Genomic DNA, 17,511 nt, shown 5'->3' on the forward strand with positions numbered 1-17,511 from the left:
TTGTTTCCACTGTGTTTATTACTAATATAAAAAAATGTTAAAAAGAAAAAAAAATCATTCTCAGTTCTCCAACAGCACTCATCCTTCCCTCTTGCCTACACAACTCCTGACCCATTTCCTCAGGGCCAGTTCAGAACTGAACCTGTTCACTGCCGTTTTCACAGAAAACAACCAGTATCAGGGATGTGAGGGAAGAGGGGGACAGGTTCCATCCAAAGACAGGCCAGGTAGAGATTCACAGAATTCAAATGAAAGGGCTGGTGGCCTCACAATGACAGAGCCTAACTAAAATAGGCTGGAGAGGAAGGCTTGTTGTCTGAGGCCTTACAAGACATTACTGGCCCATGTCAGACTCAGAACAACCAACACCAAAATGGGGAGGACCAGGCTGGGGGAAATTTCACAATTCTTCCATGTTGGGAGATAGGGAAAGGCTAGAAGGTACTAAGAAAAAACTTATTCTAGTGTTGGGAAGTCACAAAAATGCCACGGACACTGAGAAAGGCTACAGGGGGATGCACAGTTTCACAAAGCACAGTGATCACAGACCATAGTGGTGGGGATCATGCTACTGACAGAAACTACAAAATCCAAAAGTAGGGGGATGGCTGTTCAGGAAGTAACTGTGGGTCGGCCAGATAACCTGGCAAGTTTCCCAAGCAGCTGAAAACACTGGGGTGTCACGTAAAGAGGACAACCAGCTAGAGAGGATAGCAAACTGCTCCAGGGCTCTCAGGAATCGAGGGCAATACTGGGGAACAGGTGGACAGATGCACAAGAAAGAGCACCAAAGGTTTCCTGTTAAGCAGTCACTTGGCGAAGGAGAAGATCCGAGTGAAGGGAACAAGATGGGGTCCTGAAGGTGAGTCTCTGGAGCCTGTATCAGAGCCAGTGCGCACTGTGCGCTGGTGATGAATGGGTCACTTGACTGAGGGTACTGGGTGGAAGAGCCTCGGAGTAGCTGTCACTAGGCCACAGGGAAATACATGGCCATTAGGTTAGAGGACTCTTTCCAGTCTGGATGGGAAGGCACAGTCTCACAGAGGAGGTCCATTGACGCCTGGATGGTAGAAGGCACAGAGGTCTTCATATCGACAGTGACCCTTTTTGGAAAAGTGTCGGCAGACAGGGCGGCTGGATTTGTCTGTGGACAAGTGATAATTGAGTGGTTTAAAAATCCGAGTAACAAAAAAAACAGAAATGGAGTGGAAAGCAGAAATAAAAGTCCAATTTCCTACCCCCTACCACTTCCAGGTATTCTGGCTTCAGGCATACTAAATACAATGCACACTGACCTTTATTTTTAACACCTCCAGGTACTATGGAATAGTACTCTTTCTTCTGGGGGAAAAAACAATCAGGGCTGTCTTACTTCATAAGATAGCTGGGAGATTAGCCTTAGGTTCAATCCCTTGCACTGCAGCTCAGGGTCACAGGTATCCTGGGAATTAGGCCACTATGGGAGTGATGGGTATGAAATGTGTATAGGCATCACAACATGGACCTCACCTTCCATAACCTGGGGGCCATCCTTAGGTGGGCAGGTATTCTTGATAAGAGACCAGCTTTTGAGCCTTCGAGGGTTTCTCTGCTCTTTGTGAAAGCTTTCCCTGGAGGGACCCCCATGGCCCGGCCCCGGAAAAGGAGGTTCAGCATTAATTCCCCACCATCCACGACCATATGGACCAGACCTGGGGCCTAGGCCTCCCCGAATTGGGCCTCTGCCCCGGGGAGGAGGAGGGAGGCTCAGCAGTGGTGGAATCATTGGTCCCCTTGATCCTGGAGGGCCTCTGTGAAGAGCTGGAGAAAGACACAGAACAGTCACCAAATGAGCATGACAACCTAGTCTTGAAACAGAAGCCCTTATTTGCCCCCATCTTTATTGAAGTAGAACATATAAAGACACATCAATTTTAAGTGCTTAATTACCACAAAATAACCATTTGTGTTTCCACCACCTAGGTGAAGAGATAGAGCCTTATCCGTACTTCAAAAGACCCTTCCAGGTGCCCCTCCTTCCTCCCCTGTCTTCTAACATCATAGATTATTAATCTTTGCCTGTTTTTGAACTTTGGCTCCTTTCGCTCAACGTGTTTGCGAGATTCATTCAGGTTGCCTGTAGCAGTGTTCGTTCATTTTCATTGCAGCGTGGTATCCCATTGCATGCACACGCAACAACTGATTTATCCACTCTACTGATGATGAACATGTGGGTGGTTTCCAGTTTGGGGCTATAAGGAAAAATGCTGCTATGAACATTTTTATACATGTTTTTATTACACTTATGAATGCATTTCTCTTGAGTATATATGTAGTCTAGGAATCCTTGGTAAAAGAGTCCATGTATGTTCAAGTTTAATAATGTTAAGTTTTGTTTCAAAGTTGTAACCAATTTATACTCCTAGCCAGCTGTTCCCTGGCTAAACAACACTTGCTATCCTGTCTTTTTCTTTGTCATTATTTTGAGTGGTGGGTTTTGTTTTTGTGGTTAAAAAAAAAAAAACAAAACATAAAAATTTGTCATTTAGGGCTGGGAAGGTGGCTCAGTGGTAGAGCGCTTGCCTTGCATGCATGAGGTCCTGGGTTCGATTCCTCAGCACCACATAAGCAAAAAGAAAAAAGCCGGAAGTGGCGCTGTGGCTCAAGTGGTAGAGCCCTAGTCTTGAGCTGAAGAGCTGAGGGACAGCGCCCGGGCCCAGAGTTCAGGCCCCACAACCGGACCCCCCCTCCAAAAAAAAAATTGTTATTTAGCCAGATTTTTTCTTTTGTTTCTTTTTTTGGGGGTCTTGTTTCTTTAGTTCTGGGTCTTGAACTTAGGGCCTAGGCACTCTCCTTGAGCTCGTATAGAACTCCAAAACTTGAGCCAGAGCTTCCAGTTCTGGCCTTTTGGTGGTTAAATGGAGATGAGAATCTCATGGAGGGCTAGAAGGTGGCTCATTGGTATAGTGTTTGCCTTGCATACATGAAGCCCTGGGTTCAATTCCTCAACACCACATAAACAGAAAAAGCCGGAAGTGGTGCTGTGGCTCAAATGGTAGAGTGCTAGCCTTGAGACAGTGTCTAGGCCCAGACAGGCCCCACGACTGACCAAAAAAAACAAACAAAAAAACCCCCTCAATCTCATGGACTTTCTTGCCTGAAGTGGCTTCAAACTGTGAGTCTCAAGTATCAGCCTCCTGAGTAGCTAGAATTATAGGCAAAAGCCACTGCTTCCCCCTCCTCCTCACTTAGTCAGTTTTAAGTCTACAAAGCGTTAAGTATATTCATGCTGTGAAATATATCCCCTGAACTTTACTTTATAAAACTGAAACACTGTAACCATTAAACTCTCTTTCCTCCTTTTCTTCACTAGTAATCATCATTCTATTATTTCTCTCTCTTTTATTTTTGGGGGGAGGGGGTGGTCAGTCATGGGGCTTGAACTCAGGGCTTGAGTGCTGTCCCTGAGCTTTTTCACTCAAGGCTAGAGTTCTACCATGTCTAGCCATAGCACCACTTCTAAGGTTCTGGTGGTTAATTGGCAGTAACAGGCTCACAGACTTTCCTGCCCAAGCTAGCTCTGAACTGTAATCCTCAGATCTCAGCCTCCTGAGTAGCTAAGGATTATAGGTGTGAGCCACCAGAGGCTGGCTATGTATTGATTTTAGACAGTTCATGTGAAGGGAACTTACAGCAATTATTTCAGTTTATGTCACTTAGCATAATGTACTCAAGGTTCATCTATGTTATATAGAATCTAAGGGCACTTTTCTTCCTTTACAAGGTCAAGCAAGTCTGCTGAATGTATACACATTTTGCTTAACTATTCTTCTGTCAATGGACATTGGATTCCTTCTATCTAACTCTTAAGTATTGTGAATGTGCTGCTATCTATGAATGAGTGTGCAAATCTTGTTTTCTTCTGGATATATACCTAGCTGGGATCTGTTGAATCATATAGCACTTTTTTTGATAAATTTTCAAACTGTTTAACATAGTGGTTACAGTCTTTTTAATGAGTTGTCTGGAGAAATTATTTTATTCATTTTCTAAATTTGGGTGCTGGTACTGAGATTTGAACTTAGCTTTTTTTGCTCAAGGCTGGTACACCTCTACTTCCATCTTTTTGCTGGTTAACTGGAAATAAGTCTCTCATATATGTATGTTTTTATACCTTGATAGGCAGATCTCAGCCTCCCAAGTAGCTAGGATTATAAGTTTGAGCCACTGGAACCTGACCCCGAAGAAACTCCTTATATAGTTCTAGATATGACACCGGGTGCCAGGGGCTCATGCCTAAGCTGAGGGGCAATGCTAAAGCCACGAGTTCAAGCCCCATAACTGACCAAAAAAAAAAAAAATTCTAGATATGAACCTGTTTATTGTTATTGAAAATATCTTCTATGCTATGTTTCCTGTTCATTTCTTTATGAGTGTATGTGTGTTGGCCCTGGGGTTTGAACTCAGGGCCTAGGAGCTGTTTCTGTGCTTTTATGCTCAAGACTAGCACTCTACCACCTGAGCCACAGCACTAGTTCTAGCTTTTTGGTGGTTAATAGGAAACAAGAGTTTTACAGACTTTCCTGCCCCAGCTGGATTTGAACCATGATCCTCTTTTGAGTGAGGTGTGAGCCACTGGCACTCAGCTCCTGTTAAAGTTTCTAGTGTTATCTGACTAATATAAATTTATACTATCTGATGCAGTTCAATATATCAATCTTCCTTTTAACTTTAGAGTAAGCATGTGTATTTCTTTATATATTTACTTTTTAGAGAATGATTCTTCTGCTTTTTACATGTGTGAAATTGATGTTATCAATGAGAATAAGAGGTCAAATTTCATTTTTTCCCCAAAAATGTCCAGCACCATTCATTGAAAAGAAGACCACTTCCTCAGTTCTGTTTCCACATTCAAGTGTCACTACATCTGTGGGCCTTTTATTAGACTCTATAAGCTGACTTATACATCTATATGTGTCCAAACTAGTGTCATAACTACTGTGGTGTTGTAGCGTCCTGATGTTCAGAATAAAGCCTCCCCTTTTTAAGAATGTCTTGCCAGTCTCTACCCAGAGCTTCTGCATTTGTATATAATGAGGTAAAATGCTTACTTTCACACAAACATTATAGGGATTGATTGGGAATGTATTGAACATATGGGACAATTTGGGAAATATTTTGTAACACTGTGTTTTCAAACTTATCAACATACAATTTCTCTTCATTTACTTAGGTACAAATGCCTAACCTTTTGATTTTTGTTTGTTTTTGTTTTTTGGCCAGTTCTGAGGCTTGAACTCGGGGCCTGGACACTGTCCCTGAACTTTTTTGCTCAAGGCCAGCATTCTACCACTTAAGCTCAGTACCACTTCTGGCCTTTTCTGTTTATGTGGTACTGAGGAATAGAACCCAGGGCTTCATACACGCTAGGCACGCACTCTACAGCTAAGCCACATTCCCAGCCCGAACCTTCTGATTTTTAAATCTCCATTGGTTTTACTCTCTCCTCTAGGACAAAAAAAAACCAAGAATTCAGAGTCCTTACTCCTCACCTGACTTGGGTTCACCAGGCTTTCCATTGGCCATGGGGGGAGGGCCCAGAAGGCTGGGTGGTCCTAAGAACAGATACAAAAGTATGGTCATTAGGATAGACTAAGGGGGTGACAATCCTGTTCTCAGGCTATTTTGTTCTGCTACTCATTTTTAAGACGCAACCAGAAGTCAAGTATGTTTTCAGCGTTATTATAAGTCTTCGTTTCATCTTTCCGCCCTTTCCACTGCAAAGCTGTTTCAGGCTTGACAGAAAGTGGAGACTCCAACAAAGGGGCGATACAAGATATTGACAACTTTTTTTCCCCTCATGATGCCATTAACACAATCCCATACCTTAACCGCTGGCCTTTCTCTCTCTCTCTCCCACCCCTTTCTCCTTACTTCTGAAAAGTCTACACGTCCACCTTCGCAGTGAAGTATGGTCACAAATTGTCATCCCAGCCATCACAATCTGTCACATCCCTTACAGTCTCTCTCCCCTGCCATTCTGCGGCTGCGCACAAGAGCTCTTTATCCTCACCTCCTCCGCCTTCTCTAGAAAGGTTTTTGGGGGTTAGAATAAGTTGGAAGGGTTAAGTCAGAGAACTCCTCGATGAAAGGTTCCTTCCAGAGCAGACCTCTCCCACCTTCGCCCCAGCGCCTGTGCCCCCTCTTCCTTCCGCCTGAGCCCCTCTCCCCGCACTACCAGCTTCTCGCTCCTCGCCCTGACCAGGCTGACAAGCGTGTGCCCACCCTTCTCCAGCCCCTCACCGATGGGACTCTCATCTTCCTCATCTCCAGTCTCATCCCGCTCAGACAGTGGAGGCTGTTGGGGCGGCGGCGGCTGCTGCTGCTGCTGATTCTGCTTCTTTCGTTTCGGCATCGTGGCTGCGGCAATGGCTGCAGAGGGATTTGGAGGGCAGTGGGGAAGGGGCACACTGGGATTCTGTTTCCGTTTCCGGGGGCGGGGGTCCGTGAGACCGAGGCTCCCACCGTCCCACTTCCGGAAGGCTGCGGGGAATCTTGGCTTCGGCCGCGTTCTCATGTAAACTGCCTTCGCCGGTCTCTGCCAGGCGTGGCGGCAAGCTCGGGCCGTCCCTTGGCTGCGTTTCTAAAAGTGGCTAATTTTTTCTCCGCTTTTCTCCTCATGCTGAAAAGCACCACAACCCGCAACTTACGGCGTGCCATAGAGTCGACGGGCTTTTCGAGGGGCCTGAAGGCCTGAGACGAGAAGGCTCGTCGCATCCTAAAATCGCCACATCCGGTCCCCTGGTTACTATGGTAACAGCTGCAGGCACAACTTGGTGCCCTCTGACCTCTCTCCAAAGTCCTTGTCCCGCCTGGGTTTTTCTTCTCGTGCGGGCTTGCACTTAGGAGCTCCTGTAAGCCCGGTTCTTCTCGTCGTTCCCACGAGGGACTCGGGTCACAGCAGGTTGGCACTCAGGACTCTTCCGACCTGTGATCGTGCCCCCCGCCTAGCCAGGCAGAGCGGCTTCATCCCCCGGGGCCTGGCAGCTGGGGCTTGGCACTGAGGTTGGACCGCGGGCCCGCGCCCCGCTCTGGTCCAGGTGGTAGGGCCCGCCCTCCGCCGCTCCGCCCCCTCCAGGTGAGTGGTAGCTTCCCCCGGGAGCGCAAGCTAGTGATGACACGCACACCCCCTCCTCCAGGCGCCAGTTGGTAGCGCCCGTGACGGAGTTAGCCCGGTCCTCCCACGCGCGCCTCCTTCCCCTCAGCCGCCGCGCTTGTCGGTCCCACTGGCTCTCCCGTGCCGGTAGCTCACCCCCGCATCACCCCCTCGCCCGGTTCCTGGAGGGAAGTGACTCCGTTCCCCTCCCACCCCCACCCCTGTCCGCCTTTTCCTTTCAGGCAGCCGCGGCACCTCGGTCGGGCCCGCCCGCTGACGTCACCTAGCCCCGCCTCCTCCAGGGTCCCGGGCCCTTGCGGCGGGGGCTGCCCCGGGGGGAGTCAGTTGAGGCGGCGGGAGCTCGGCGGAGGGCGGGCCAGGTTGACTGGTCCGGGCCATGCCGAGGAAGAAGCCCTTCAGCGTGAAGCAGAAGAAGAAGCAGTTGCAGGATAAGCGGGAGCGGAAGCGAGGTCAGTGCGGGAGGAGGGGGCGGGGCTCGGGCTCCCGCACCTCTGGAAGGAGGGGTGTGCCCGCCGCACCTCTGGAAGGGGGGAGCGTGGGAGGGGTGGTCGGCCGGTGAGGATCTGCGTGGGAGACCGCAGAGGGGATTCCCCGACTCCAGTCCCCTGCACCTCGGGAAGGAGTGGGAAGGAGTTGGGGGAGGGGGGGTCCCTCCTAGCTCCAACGGGGCGCCATCCTCCAAGTTCCCCGGCGGAGTGACTACCCGCCCCCCTCCAGCATCCCGGGAGGGTCCGCCCGGGAAGGGAGCTGGGAGGTCTGAGGCCCAAGAGAAGTTGGGTAGGCTGGAGACCTGGCTGGCCGGGTTGGGGGTCCTTCAGTCCCTGAAGAGTGGGCCAGCACTGGCGTCACCGGCCCCTCCCCGCAGGGCTTCAAGATGGGCTACGCTCCAGTTCCAACAGCCGCAGCGGGAGCCGGGAGCGGCGGGAGGAGCAGACCGACACCTCGGACGGGGAATCTGTGACCCATCATATCCGTAGGCTCAACCAGCAGCCTTCCCAGGGCCTGGGGTCGAGAGGCTACGATCCAAATCGGTGAGGGAGGGAATGGGGCGCCCACCTGGAAATCGGAGTGTGGGCAGGAAAGGTGGCTGCTTCTGCTACTGCTACTGTTACTGCTACTACTACTGCTACTGCTTCTACTGGAGGCTCGAAAGAGGAGACAGTGGGGTTCTTTCTGGAGCAGCCTATAATCCTCCCTTCTAGAGGGGCTGCAGAGTTTTGCTTTTAAAAGTGGTTGAAAGGATCTTTTTTGACAGACAGACTAGTGGGTAGTGGGGGGGGAGGCGGTGTGTTAGGCCTACAGAAAGAGACTTGAACAGGTTGAGATTGGAAGGTTTATGAAGTTGCCCGACAAGGGAGAAAACTGGGAGTGTGTGGCTGCATGTGTGGTCCCTGTTCTTCTAGGTACCGACTGCATTTTGAAAGGGACAGTCGGGAAGAGGTGGAGAGAAGAAAGAGAGCAGCCAGAGAACAAGTACTAACTCCTGTCAGTGCGGAAGTGCTGGAGCTGGATATCCGAGAAGTCTATCAGCCAGGCTCAGGTAAGTGAGAGCAAGGCATCTGGATGTTTCTCATCAGCAGTGCTCTTGGGGAAGAGTAAGAGCTGTCTCATATCTGCTTGGACTTTTTCCTAATTTCCTAGTCTTGGACTTTCCCCGACGTCCTCCTTGGAACTATGAGATGTCCAAGGACCAACTAATGAGCCAAGAGGAACGGAGCTTCCAGGAATATCTTGGGAAGATACATGGAGCTTACACTTCTGAGAAGCTCAGCTACTTTGAACACAACCTGGAGGTGACAGTGGAGTGGGGTCCAGCAGTTGGGGCATTATGAGCCTGGAAAAATAGCCTGGGGTCAGTTTGGACAGGACTCTAGGTTAGATTCTCTTCCATTGGTCTTGTCTTTTTAGACATGGAGGCAGCTGTGGCGGGTGTTAGAGATGTCTGACATTGTCCTGCTCATCACTGATATCCGGCATCCAGTGAGTACTTGGTTTGAGAGTGGGCAAAGGGGAAGAGGGAGGAAAGTTCTTGTAGGGGAAGGTGAGCGGCAGGAATCAGAACATGGAGAGGTACCTTTTCCTAGTCATTCATTTTTGTTTTTTTCTTTCAGTACTGGGATTTGTACTCAGCTTGGTGCTTGCTAGGCAAGTACTTTACCACATAAGCCATATCCTAAGCCTTTTTGCTTTAGTTTCAGATGAGGTTTTGTATTTTTTGTCTTGGGTCAGCTTTAGACTGAGATCCTTCTACATATACTTCTCTCATTATTAGCCCCAGCTTGTTTTTTGAGATATGGTCTCACTGTTTCTGCCCAGGCTGGCCTCAGTCCATGATCTTCTTATCTCTGCTTCCCGCAAAACTGGGGCCTCCTTTGTTTTTCCAGCTTCCTTTAATGTCTACAATCAGGAATTTAGTCCCATTCAACCCCAGGTGTGTTGTGCCGGTACCAGGGTTTAAATTCATGCTTTCAGTTACCTTTTTCCACTCAAGGCTGACATTCTACCACTTAAGCCACAACTCCACTTTCAAAGTGCTCATTTTGTTTTTGTTGTTTTGTTTTTGTTTTTGTCCTAGTACTGGAGCTTGAAATTGGCCTGGGTGCTTTCCCTTAAGTTTTTTGCTCAAGGCTGCCTGATATTCTGCTAGTTGTGTCACAGCTCTACTTACAGCTTTTTGGTAGTTAATTGGAGATAAGAATCTTAGTCTTCCCATGTAATTGTAACTCCTCTGTATGGTATTTTCACAATAAAAAAATAAAAATAAAAAACAATCACAAATAAAAAAAGAATCTTAGTCTTTTGAACTGCATTCCTCAGATCTTAGCTTCCTGAGTATCTAGGATTATAGGCATGAGCCACTAATGCCTGGCTGGAAACTCAGTTTTTTTTTTTTTTTGGGGGGGGGTCTAGTCGTGGGGCCTGAAATCTGGGCCTGGGTGCTGTCCCTCAGCTCTTCAGCTCAAGGCTAGCACTCTACCACTTGAGCCACAGCGCCACTTCTGGCTTTTTTCTTTTTGTTTATGTGGTGCTGAGGAATCGAACCCAGGGCCTCAGGCATGCAAGCCAAGCACTCTACCACTGAGCCACCTTCCCAGCCCGGAACTCAGTTTTTTATTCATCTCTTGTCATATCCTTTCACTTCTCCCCTGTCCCGATGACTTTCTTTTGTACTTCCCTTGATGAAAAACTGCATGTCCTGTCTTCTATTCTACCAGAACTAGACCAACAGAAAATTCCAGGGATTCTGTGGAGGCAGCTGGGGACTTCCCCTGCCCATCCCAAAGATGCCCTTTCTTCCTTATCTCATTTCTCTAGTGCGGCCACATCAACTGCTACAGAATCCACCTGGAATGCTAGGGTAGTGGTTAAGGCCATAGACTGCTGCTGTGAATCCTGACTCTGCCACTTCATTGTTGTCCTTCAGTAGAAAGAGGAAGGTCTGTGGAGGACATTTTAGGTTGGAGTTTATAAATGAACCTACACGCACATACAAATACACGTGTGCATGTGTACATCCATATACACAAGCACATTCACACACTCATGTTCACAGTCATTCATACTGAGCACATCACACGTGCACATACCTGCATGCATGCTTGTATGCATGTCTACCCACTTGTACAGATTTTTGCACACAAAAACAGGTATTACTTTCTACCTCAACTTCCATTCCTGTTTTGATCCTAGCCTTTATCTCAGTATGCTAGGTGCTGCTATTTCCTTTTCATATCTTTCATTGATTTTTATATTTAATCATGATCTCTAGGAAGCTCCATGAGACTTGCACAGGTATTACTAACCCCTGCTTCGTCTTTTTCGTTCAGTTTGGCTGGTTTACTGTTTTTACTCCAGAATCTGCTACTGCCAGGGTCTTGTCTGGGAGCTGTGCCTTGTGATTGGGGAGCTGGAGGCAGAGATCTCTGGGTGGATCTCTCTTCACCCTATTCCCTTAACTACTTTGTCCTAGGTTGTGAATTTCCCACCAGCACTTTATGAATATGTGACTGGAGAACTTGGGTTGGCCTTGGTGCTGGTCTTGAACAAGGTGGATCTGGCCCCACCAGCTCTCGTGGTTGCCTGGAAGCATTATTTCCACCAACACTATCCCCAGCTCCACATCGTCCTTTTCACTTCTTTCCCTCGGGACCCTCGAACTCCGCAAGAGCCTAGTAGTGGTGAGTGGGCAAGGAGGAATATATCATGGAAGAAATGGGTGGCAGGAGATAAAGGGAAGAGGAGAGAAACATACTGGCCAGGGGTAATTTGATCTTGGGCCCAAAGGAGGTGGGAGAGATGGGCTGTAGAAGCCCATTTGCTAATCCTCCGGTGCCATCTCATCTCAGTCTTGAAGAAGAGTCGGAGGCGGGGAAGAGGATGGACTCGAGCCTTGGGGCCAGAGCAATTGCTGAGAGCCTGTGAAGCCATCACTGTGGGAAAAGGTATGTGCTTGTTGGAGTGGGGATGGCGGGGGAGGTGGGAGCTCACAGGCGAGACCTGAGGCTTGGAGTCATTTTGCTCATCTTTCTGGAAGTCAGTCTCTATTATAGATATGCAGAGGGATGAAATAAGGAGCAAACAGGCACAAGGTAAGCAGGAGCCACATTGCCTTTGTTACCTTACATCTTCCATGAACTCTTTAGAAACTCAGACAAAAATGCACATGATTCCAGAGTGGGGTCAAATGAAGGCTGGAATTCTCTGGCTTGAAGTTGTACAGGTTGGCACTCTATGATTCCAGAGGATGCTAGTGATGTCAGCTGTGCAGGGCACAGTTTGTCCCACCCTCCACAGTGACTTTAGTGGACCTCTTTTATTTCTTTCTCTGAGCAGTGGACTTGAGCAGCTGGCGGGAGAAGATTGCTCGGGATGTGGCTGGGGCCACCTGGGGCAATGGCTCTGGGGAGGAGGAGGAAGAAGAAGATGGGCCTGCAGTCCTGGTGGAACAGCAGACTGACTCAGCAATGGAGCCCACTGGCCCAACTCGGGAACGCTACAAGGATGGTGTGGTGACCATCGGCTGTGTGGGTAAGGACAGGATAACCTGTGTCCAGTGGCCTACAGGAGGCACTGTGTTTGAGTACAAAGAAGGCCTTCAGATCTCTTGAGAGTAGCCTCTACTAATAGTCCTCACAAGGCTGACAAGGTGATATGTTGGAGTTAAATTCCACCTTTTCTCAACTGGATAATTGTGAACGAGTCCTTTAACTACTGAGTCTTACTTTTTTTGATTATAAAAATGAAAAGGTTGGGCTGAAGGTGTAACTCAAGTGATAGAGTACCTGCCTGGCAAGCACCAGGCCCTGAGTTCAGACACCAATACTGCCAGAAATAAATACATGAAAACAGTCATGCCATACTGAGTGTCAGTAGCTCATGCCTGTAATCCTAGCTACTCAAGAGGCTGAGATCTGAGGATCAAGGTTCAAAGCAAGCCCAGACAGGAAAGTTGGTGAGATTCTTATCTCCAATTAACTACGAAAAAAAAAAAAAAAAAAAAAAAAGCTAGAAATGGAGCTGTGGCTCAAAGTGGTAGAACACTAGCCTTGAGCAAAAAAAGCAAAACCAAAAACAAACATGTTTATACCCAGTTCAAGAAAATGGATGTGAGGAATGAAGGAAATGGTATTGAAAGAGTGTGACAATGATTGGCAGGTAGTGATAACAGTAATAATGGTTATTAATTTAACTGATTGTTAAATTTTTACCATTTATGTGGTACATAACCACATGCCAACCATGTTCTGAGGTGATAAGTGAATATTCATTGTCCCATTGTGGTTCTTATTTCCTAGTGCAGGGATCGCTGTCATAGCAGGAACGCAGCAAGTATTAGTTCCCTTCTGGATCTGAGCCCTTTCAGTCTGGTCAGAGACAGTCTCCCCTTGACTAAGGGCTTTGTCTCAGCTCCCATTGTGGGCAGAGGCTGTTTGATTTAGTTCCAGGGTCCCCTTACATTGTGGATGGGAGAGGTGACAAGACCTTGGCAAAGTTGTGGTGTCAGATGCTTTTGGAACCAAGAAGAGCCCATGCCAGAAAAATAGTAGGGATGCCAGATAGACGCCTCCTTTTCACTGTCTTTTTTTGTTTTGTTGAAAACCTCCCTGCCTGGTGGGCAGTTGCTTCTCTTCCCGGCCATTTCACCCTGGCTTTCCATCTTCCCATTTCTGACATACACCGTCTTTCCCAGGGGCCTCTGCTGTCCCTCTCAGGGGCCTCTGTGCTAACTTGGTGTTGTGAAAGGAAGAGTGTTTGCTATGGTACAGGCAGCCCTGAGTTGGGATTTCTCTCAATTCTCATTCATTTATTCATTGAGTAAATACTTTATTAAGCACCTACAGGTGCCAGATGCCATTCTAGGGATGGAAAATGCCTCTGTGAAGATGGCAAAAAGGTCCCTACACTTATGGAGCATGTTTCTTTGTGAGTAAGTAGATGTGTGAACTGAAGTCAGACTAGGAGCAATGAAGTAAAGCCCTGAAGAAGGAAAGAGTACTTAGAGGGGAGGGGTCCCCAGGGTAGACACCTGGTAAGGATATGAAGTTCTGGGAAAAGGATCTTGAGAGCCAGAAGGCCAGTGAGTGACAGGGTCTTGAGGTGGGAGTAAGCTTGGTGATTCTGGTTAGCAAGACTTGCGGGATGTGGAGGATGGAGGATGGAGACAGGAAAATGAGGGAAGATGGTCACAAGGGGCCACATCATTTTGGGTCTCATGGTTGTGGACTTTAGTCTCAGTATCATGAGAAGCCCATGGTAGATTTAGAACAAGGAGTGACAGTATTTGATTTCCTTTTTCAGAAGTTCCTTTTGCCTACTAAATGGAGTATGAATGGTAGAAGATGAGCAAGAAAGGAAGCTGAGAGAGCAGTCAGAGACTTCCTCATTAGTCTAGAGCAGAAATGAGAGCTGCTCATAGCAGTTGGTAATGGGTAGACAAGGTCAAAAACATATTTTGAAGGTGGAGAGAAAAAGATTGTTGATGGCTTATATTTCATACATAAGAGAAAGCAAGGAATAAAGAACTTCCAGCCTGGCACTGGTGGCTCAAATCTGTAATCCTGACTACTCAGGAGACTAAAGATCAAGGATTTTGGTTTGAAGCCCAGTGGGGTCAGGAAAGTCCATGAGACTTTTAGTTCCAGTTACTCATCACAAAAGCTGAAAATGGAACTGTGGCTCAAATGGTAGAAAACTAGACTTGAGCAAAAAAGTTCAGGGACAGTGCCTAGGTCCTGAGTTCAAGTCCTGAGTTCAAACAAAAAAAACCCCACAAAACTGAACTGGGAGGACTAGGGAAGGGAATAATCTTTGAGAGTGAAGTATAAGCAGTGAGGACCAAAGTGCTGGACTAGAGATCTGGGTAGGCCCCGGACTTGGCTAGAAAGATGGAAGAGGAGTAGTGAGTCTCAAGGGGTGCTAGGTTTCTCATTATACAGGTCATGATATTATTATGAGATGCTAGGACTGAGATAGGATGTATCTGTTCTGTGAAAAGAAGAAACAGGCTTGAAAAGTTCAGTATATTGCCTTGAGATCACAGAGCTGCAAGTGAAAGGCTAAGATTCATTGTTGGCGGCCAAATCCTTATTCATAGTTTGCAGTGTTACATCACTTCCTTATTTTCTAAGCCTTGGTTCCTCTTCATCTACAGCAGGGATGGGATTTTTTTTTTTTTTTTTTTGGTCGTGAGGCCTGAACTCTGAGCTTGGGCACTGTCTCTCAACTCTTCAGCTCAAGGCTAGTGGTCTACCACTTGAGCCACAGCACCACTTCCAGGTTTTTCTCCTTATGTGGTACTGAGGAATTGTACCCAGGGCCTCATGCATGCCAGGCAGGCTTTGTACCACTGAGCCACCTTCATAGCCCGAGATGGGACTTTTTTTCCTGCCAAGGACCATTTAGACATTTATGACATGATTTTCAGGTGATACAAAATTACCTGGTGGCAGATAGGACTGGGCAACAAAGGAACAGAGCTGCTGGGCACCGGTGGCTCACATCTGTAATCCTAGCTACTCAGGAGGCTGAGATCTGAGGATCTGAGGATCACAGTTCAGAGCCAGCCTGGCAGGAAAGTCCATGAGACTCTTATCTTCAATTAGCCACTAGAAAACCAGAAGTGGAGCTGTGGCTTAAGTGGTAGAGTGCTTGCCTTGAGCTGAAGAGCTCAGGGACAGTGCCCAGGCCCAGAGTTCAAGCCCCACCATCAACCAAAAAAAAAAAAAAAAAAGGAACAGAGCATGTGTCTGTGCTATCATGTACCAAATGATTTTACAGGTCTTACACAGTTGTCAGGACAGTCTTCTGATCTCCAGCCTCGCTACAGCGCTACTTGCCAGAGCAAGGGCCTGACAGACACTGGTTTCCTTTCATTTCTCAGGTTTCCCCAATGTTGGGAAGTCCTCGCTGATCAATGGACTGGTGGGGAGGAAGGTCGTGAGCGTCTCCAGAACCCCCGGCCATACCCGATATTTTCAGACCTACTTCCTTACCCCCTCTGTGAAGCTCTGTGACTGTCCCGGCCTCATCTTCCCCTCTCTGCTGCCTAGGCAGCTGCAGGTATGTGGCAGAAGGGTGGGAGGAGGCTGAGAAGGTGTCCACTGTAGAAGGCACTGAGTGCTGTTCCCGCAGGTTCTTGCTGGGATTTACCCCATCGCCCAGATTCAAGAGCCCTACACTGCTGTAGGCTATCTGGCCTCCAGGATCCCTGTGCAGGCAATCCTCCACCTACGCCACCCAGAGGCTGAGGATCCCTCTGCTGAGCACCCCTGGTGTGCCTGGGACATCTGTGAAGGTGAGTTCCCCACCTGGCCTGGCTGCTGTGACCTTGCTTCCCTGTCCCTTTCTCGTGTCCTCCTCCAGATTTTGCACTTAATGAAGCCTTTGTTCACTCACTTGTAGATTTTTGTTTTTTTGGGGGGGTTGTGCCAGTCCGCGGGTTTGAACTCAGGGCCTGGATGCTATCCCTTAGCATTTTTGTTCAAAGCTAGTGCTCTACCACTTGAGCCACAGCCCTACTTTTGACCTTTTTGGTAGCTAATTGGAAATAAGAGTGTCATGGACTTTGCTGCCTGGTCTGGCTTTGAACTGTGATCCTCAGATCTCAGCTTCCTGAGAAGCTAAGATTATAAGCATGAGCCTCCAGCACCTGCTCCTTTCAGGTTTTTGTTTTTGTTTTTTGTTTTGCTAGTTTTAATTAGAGATAACTGAGTCTCAAGGTTTGTCTGCTTGGGTGGGTTTTGAACCTTAATCTTCAGGATTCAGCTTCCTGAGTAGTTAGGACTACAGGTGTAAGCCACTGGGGTCTGGCCACTGGCCTGGAATGTTTTGAGGAAAACTGGTAGGACTTTGATGGGAGTGACTGGAGCCTGATGCACATGTTTCTCTCCTTTCTCCTTGCAGCCTGGGCAGAGAAACGTGGGTACAAGACAGCCAAAGCAGCTCGCAACGATGTATACAGAGCGGCTAACAGCCTCCTGAGGCTTGCAGTGGATGGTCGCCTCAGCTTATGTTTCTATCCCCCGGGCTACAGCGAACAGAAAGGTCAGAACCCAGATATTCTCCCCATCCCCTGCTACAGGATAGGCAAAAGAATGTGGGCTTTGGTGACCAGACAAGAGAGGGTTAAATGTGGGTCTGTATCTGCTGGCCAGCTGTGTTTATTAACATCACTCAGATGTTTTCCAGATTTACACTCCTACCTAAAGGTGGTTGTGAGGTTTAGTATGAACAAGCTTCCACTCAGTGCTCTTCACGTGAGGTTGGATGAATGAATGAATTGAATGAATGAATGCCAGCTACAAGAATCATTGTTTTTTGCAGTCTTTGCCTTTTCCTCATCTTTCTCTGGTTTTAATCCCTTGGTCAAAAATCTCCATTTTCTCTTCTTTATGTTCCCCAGGCACCTGGGAGTCTCATCCAGAGACCACGGAGCTGGTGGTTTTACAGGGCAGGGTGGGGCCAGCTGGTGACGAGGAAGAGGAGGAGGAGGAAGAGCTGAGCAGCTCCTGTGAGGAGGAAGGAGAGGAGGACCGAGATGCTGATGAGGAGGGAGAAGGGGATGAAGACACCCCAACCTCAGCTCCAGGGTCCTGCCTGGCTGCCCGAAACCCTTATGCCCTGCTGGGTGAGGATGAGTGCTGAGTCCCCATCTAGAGCCATCTTTCCTCCCAATATCTTTGCTTTTGGACTGATCTGGAGGCATCTCCCGTCTGCCACCCCGATTGTGAATAAAGATTGTCTGCTTTGTAGCCCCTTCCCAAGGTGACGTGAGCTTGACAGCGGCTGTTTTGGGCTGACAGCTATGGGAGGTTTCTCTCCTCTTCTCCCTTCTTTTCTCGTGCCTTCTCTTTTCA

The 17,511-nt window shown here is 48.0% G+C and overlaps 2 protein-coding genes across 3 annotated transcripts; one reads left to right on the forward strand and one right to left on the reverse strand.

Annotated features, from left to right (window-relative positions):
* On the reverse strand, positions 1-6,556 carry Prr3 (proline rich 3). The gene is made up of 4 exons (XM_070024268.1): positions 6,283-6,556; positions 5,532-5,594; positions 1,510-1,800; positions 1-1,144 (listed from the first exon to the last, which is right to left on the reverse strand). Exons 1-4 carry the CDS (start codon positions 6,554-6,556, stop codon positions 1,038-1,040), a joined length of 735 nt encoding a protein of 244 aa, XP_069880369.1. The 3' UTR covers positions 1-1,037.
* Positions 6,557-7,028: 472 nt separating this feature from the next.
* On the forward strand, positions 7,029-17,414 carry Gnl1 (G protein nucleolar 1 (putative)). Of its 2 annotated transcripts, none has more exons than XM_070024242.1 (13): positions 7,029-7,117; positions 7,378-7,605; positions 8,022-8,187; positions 8,560-8,696; positions 8,798-8,949; positions 9,065-9,136; positions 11,127-11,334; positions 11,503-11,598; positions 11,987-12,184; positions 15,537-15,715; positions 15,788-15,950; positions 16,559-16,699; positions 17,058-17,414. In XM_070024242.1, the coding sequence occupies exons 2-13, from the start codon at positions 7,533-7,535 to the stop codon at positions 17,297-17,299; spliced, it is 1,827 nt and encodes a 608-aa protein (XP_069880343.1). In that variant the 5' UTR covers positions 7,029-7,117; positions 7,378-7,532; the 3' UTR covers positions 17,300-17,414. The 2 variants fall into 2 exon arrangements, with proteins under 2 accessions (XP_069880343.1, XP_069880344.1); XM_070024243.1 differs by having other exon boundaries at positions 11,990-12,184.
* Positions 17,415-17,511: the final 97 nt, after the last annotated feature.

Source organism: Dipodomys merriami, unplaced genomic scaffold (genome assembly GCF_024711535.1).
Source record: "Dipodomys merriami isolate MVZ:Mamm:240054 unplaced genomic scaffold, mDipMer1.0.p SCAF_16, whole genome shotgun sequence".
NCBI lineage: Eukaryota > Metazoa > Chordata > Mammalia > Rodentia > Heteromyidae > Dipodomys > Dipodomys merriami.